At 42.5% G+C, this 4,374-nt stretch overlaps 1 protein-coding gene across 1 annotated transcript; it reads right to left on the bottom strand.

The window, feature by feature from the left end:
- Positions 1–6: 6 nt before the first annotated feature.
- On the bottom strand, positions 7–4,366 carry LOC116379516 (medium-chain acyl-CoA ligase ACSF2, mitochondrial-like; the record flags this gene model as incomplete). Its single annotated transcript, XM_031841469.1, has 15 exons — positions 7–229; positions 332–400; positions 485–595; positions 821–962; positions 1,053–1,204; positions 1,283–1,390; positions 1,496–1,572; positions 1,683–1,774; positions 1,858–2,009; positions 2,090–2,185; positions 2,292–2,454; positions 2,590–2,708; positions 3,284–3,337; positions 3,547–3,675; positions 4,151–4,366. Coding segments are annotated over 15 exons (1,731 nt in total), but the record flags the coding sequence as incomplete, so codon positions are not given.
- Positions 4,367–4,374: the final 8 nt, after the last annotated feature.

Below are 4,374 nucleotides of genomic sequence, written 5' to 3'. Positions count from 1 at the left end.
TAATGAGGAGTGAGATGTGAAGTAAAAGTAGAAGAATTTCAAGTAATGACAATTCAGCAGCTAATCGGTGGCAGAGTCCCAGTCCAGCTCTCGGTAAAGAAAACATTAACTCAACACATGCTCGTTTCTGAGTTTCCCAGCTGATGCACTCAAACACGGTCATTCAGGGTCCACGAAGTTAAAGGCCTAATTTCTTCTCCATTTCCTCCTTTAATATGTTCTTCTTGATCTAGAACAGACAGAAGCCGCTTTAGTCTCATTATACTGATCAACAGCAAATCATCGCAGCCATCAGGATAGTTCAGTTGGTGTCAGAGCAGAAGTACCGCACCTTTCCAGAGACTGTTAGAGGGTAGCTGTCTACAAAGATCACGTAGTGTGGGATCTTGAAGTGAGAAATCTAGTGGAATAAAACACAACATGTACAGCCTTGCTGATTTTGAGTGTGTTGAGCAGTTTCATTGAGCACATCACCGACACTCACCTGGCCTTTGCAGAAAGCTCTTATCTCCTCTGCACTGGATGTCTGGTCCTTCCTCAGCCTGATGCAGGCACACACCTGCTCACCCAACCTCTCATCTTTCACTCCAACCACCTGGGAAACGGACAGAGAAATAGAACAACCAGAATGTAGATTTAACACCTCAGTTCCTTATTATAATATGAAATATATTCTAATGAAATGCACGATAAAAAGTGTCTACAATTGTCTACACATTCAGAGAGAAAACTAGTACGTCTTCGAGGTGTGTCTTTGCTGTCGCCTGCTTGGAGACAATGAATCTGACTTCTGCTGCCCTCCAGTGGTGCTGAGTCTTACCTGCACCTCCTGTACTTTGGGATGTGTAAAGAGAAATTGCTCTATCTCAGCGGGGTAGATGTTCTCCCCTCCTCGGATGATCAAGTCTTTCATGCGTCCTTCAATGCGGCAGTATCCCAAACTGGTTAGACTGGCCGTGTCACTTTGTAGAGAAAAATCACACAACACGTAACATGTGAGCATCAACCCGTTCCGGTAACAGGTCTCATTCAGTATACATGTAGTATCTTACCCAGTCCTGTACCAGCGGTCTTGAGAGATAGCCTCTCTGGTTTTCTCGGGATCGTTCCAGTATCCGTGCATCACACAGCTGCCTCTGATCATCAGCTCTCCTGAGGCCCCCAGAGGGACAATCTCCCCAGTATCAGGGTCCACCACTTTAGCCTATAGTAAAGACACACAGGCAGAGGTCACAGCGGTGTTACGGCAATATCAGGTTTTTGCAAAAAAAATAAGGCATACCTCAGTGTGGCTCATGATACATCCAACAGTATTTGTCTTCAGCTCCTCGCTGTCTTGTGGGAATCCCATGAATGTAAGGGGGCTGTTCTCAGTGGTCCCATAAGCTATCTATTAAAACATGATGTACAGATGTTCTATTATGCTGGTGAAGCTATACTCCAATGAGTTTTATACAGCGTTATTTGAAAAGGTTTAGGACATGTAACTGCTCACAATTATCTCTTTCATGTTCATGTCTGTTTTCAGTTTTCTCACAATCTCAGGTGGGCACGGAGAACCTCCAATGATGCCTTAAACACAGCAGCACATAAGCAAAGAGGCCTCAAATGCTTGCTCAACATCACAGCAAGTTCAATACAACATATTCATCATGTTTGTATTCATCAAAGTCTTCTATTACCAGCTTCAATTGATGACAAATCACACTTGTGTAAATCCTGTTGGATGAGCATGTCGGTGAACATAGTGGGTGTGCCATAAACAAAATTACACCTTGAGTGGAAACACAAGAATGAATTTGAGTGCATAATGTTGTATATTTGAAAGTAATTTGGGTGAAGAGCAGCATGCCTTACTTTTCACTCTGAATGGCCTCGAGGTTGGCTCGGCTGTTGTAGCCGGAGGAAGGAAAGACCAGTGTGATACCATGTACAGCCATATTCATCCCTGCCACCACAGATCCAAAGCAGTGGTACAAGGGTACGGGCACACACACTCGCACCTGAGGCTGAGAAGAATATGAAAAATAAAATTACTTCAAATTCACTGTGTTTTTTCTGCAAATCGAGAGAGAAAATATGGACTTACTCTACATCCATAACCCATTCGGAGACCCATAAAGTAGGCATTGTTTACAATATTGTGGTGGGAAAGACAGGCACCCTTCGGACTCCCTGTAGTCCCCTGAAACAAATAAACATGAATTGATCTGAATCATAGTTACATCATAATGTCAGTCAAAGTTATATAATGAATGTGCCTGTGTGAAAGATGCAATGTTGAAGGTTACTGATGTGAACTGGATGTTGATGAGCTCATCGAAGGACAGCTTTCTCTGCAGATCCATCAGCTGTTTGTGGTGCCGACTCTCCCCTGCTTGCATCACATCATCAACATGGAGCATCCCTGGCTGTCTGCTATCCATCACAATCACCATACGCAAGTCTGGCAACCTGGCAGACCCAACACGGGATATTAATATCACATCCTCAGAACTATAGATTGTGAAATATTTGCAGCCTCTTACTCCCATAATGACAACAGAGGAAAAAACATGCATCAGACATTTGACATTGGCTTTGTCGAACCTGGAGCTTTTGATCATGCCTTCTGGCGTCGTGCCGATCTCCGGGCAGAGCTCCCTCAGCATCTCACAAAAATGTTGGGTTTTAAAGCGGGCAGGGCAGACCACAGCTTTACACTGGACCTATGACAAATCAGTTCTGTTAAATGTACTGACACAGTCATGTGTAAGGATTACTATTTCTATGAAAAAGTTAAACTGTCAGTACTTAGATCTTGTAAATGTAGCAACACCACAGTGTAGAAATACTTTGTTACTCTGCATTTCAACTCTAACTAAAGTACAAGTTCTAAAATATTTGCACCTATTATACTTAAAGTACAAAAGGTTCACATGCTGTATAGCCCATCTTAAATAATGTATATCATATTAGTTAAATATAATTATTGAATGCATATTACTTCAATGTTGCAGCTGGTAAAGGTGAGGCTTTTTACAATATATATTGCTGGGTAGCTTCTGAATTTCACCAATAGATCAATAAATATCTTTAGCCAGAATAACACGTCATATTTCATTGGTTGATTATTTTATATTATTAATCTAAATCGGGAAAGTTACTAAAAACTTTTGTGTGAGGGCGGCAGGGATACTTCAGTTTCTCTTTTATTCCTTTATGTACTTTGTGCCCCAGGTTCTGATGCCACCACTGGTGGTTATGTAAGTAGACTAATACCCTGTAACACAACTCGTCGTACCTGCTTTAGAGTAAACTCCACTTCTTTCACCTGATAGGCCGGGTTCAATGACACCTGCACGTATGAAAACTGTTTAAAATCAAGTGTACAGACCCACAACACACATTTTCCAAAGGGCTTTACAGTACATACCATATCATACAAATATGATATGGTATGTACTGTGCCTTGACAGCAGGGTGATTGGTAACAGAGCAGCTGTCTGTCTAACCACAAGGCTACACAGTAAATGGGATTTTAACATTATAAACTCACAAACTGACCAGTATAATTCCAGCTTTTGCTGATGCAAACTGGAAGAGGATCCACTCATACGTGTTGGGTCCCCAAACTCCCAGTCTGTCGCCTCGCTTCAGGCCCAAAGCAAGCAGACCTGCAGCCGCCTTGTCAACCTGCAGCAATGAATGTCACAAAAATACAAAGTAGTATCACTTCTGGCAATCTACACAAGCGTTCTAGCTTTCTGGATGCGATAGTGCTTGATAGAAAAAGTTTCCTGTGATTTAGAGAAGCTTCGTGATGACTCAAAGAACAGAACCAATTCACATAGTAAAACTGAATGTTATGGGTGCTGCTTCATTTAGATTCATTGACAAAGCACACTTAGTTTTAAGGAGGCACATTTTGTGTCTCGGGAACAACACATGTGATTTCATTAGGTTTCAAAAGGTCAAACAACAATTCTATTAACCTAAAAAGTTAATACAGAAAGAAACGGTACTAGCTATTTAGCAATGATTTGACATGATGATCTGACTCATTAGCTCCAACAAATTGTCTTGTTATTAAAACAGGAAACTTGTTCGTATAGCATGAATAGCATTGAAGTGTTGATGCATGCATGGAGGCACAAAGTAGGAGACGCACATCTTGCTGAAACTGTGCAAAGGTTTTCCGAACGCTGTCCTGCAGGAAGACCACAGCTTCACGGTCGGGCCAGCGCTGGACTGCGGAGTCCAGGCTCTGGCCTACAGTCAGGGGGAGCAGAGAGAAGGAGGAGGTGCCATGCACATAGCTGCTGGTCAGAGAGGACGTGTGCGGAGGACTGTCCACATGGAGGGATCTGGCATACAACGATTTAGGGAAAAAGC

This window comes from Anarrhichthys ocellatus, unplaced genomic scaffold (assembly GCF_004355925.1).
Source record: "Anarrhichthys ocellatus isolate YVR2014 unplaced genomic scaffold, GSC_Weel_1.0 scaffold4492, whole genome shotgun sequence".
Classification (NCBI taxonomy): domain Eukaryota; kingdom Metazoa; phylum Chordata; class Actinopteri; order Perciformes; family Anarhichadidae; genus Anarrhichthys; species Anarrhichthys ocellatus.
This window is presented reverse-complemented; position numbering and strand designations above follow the sequence as displayed.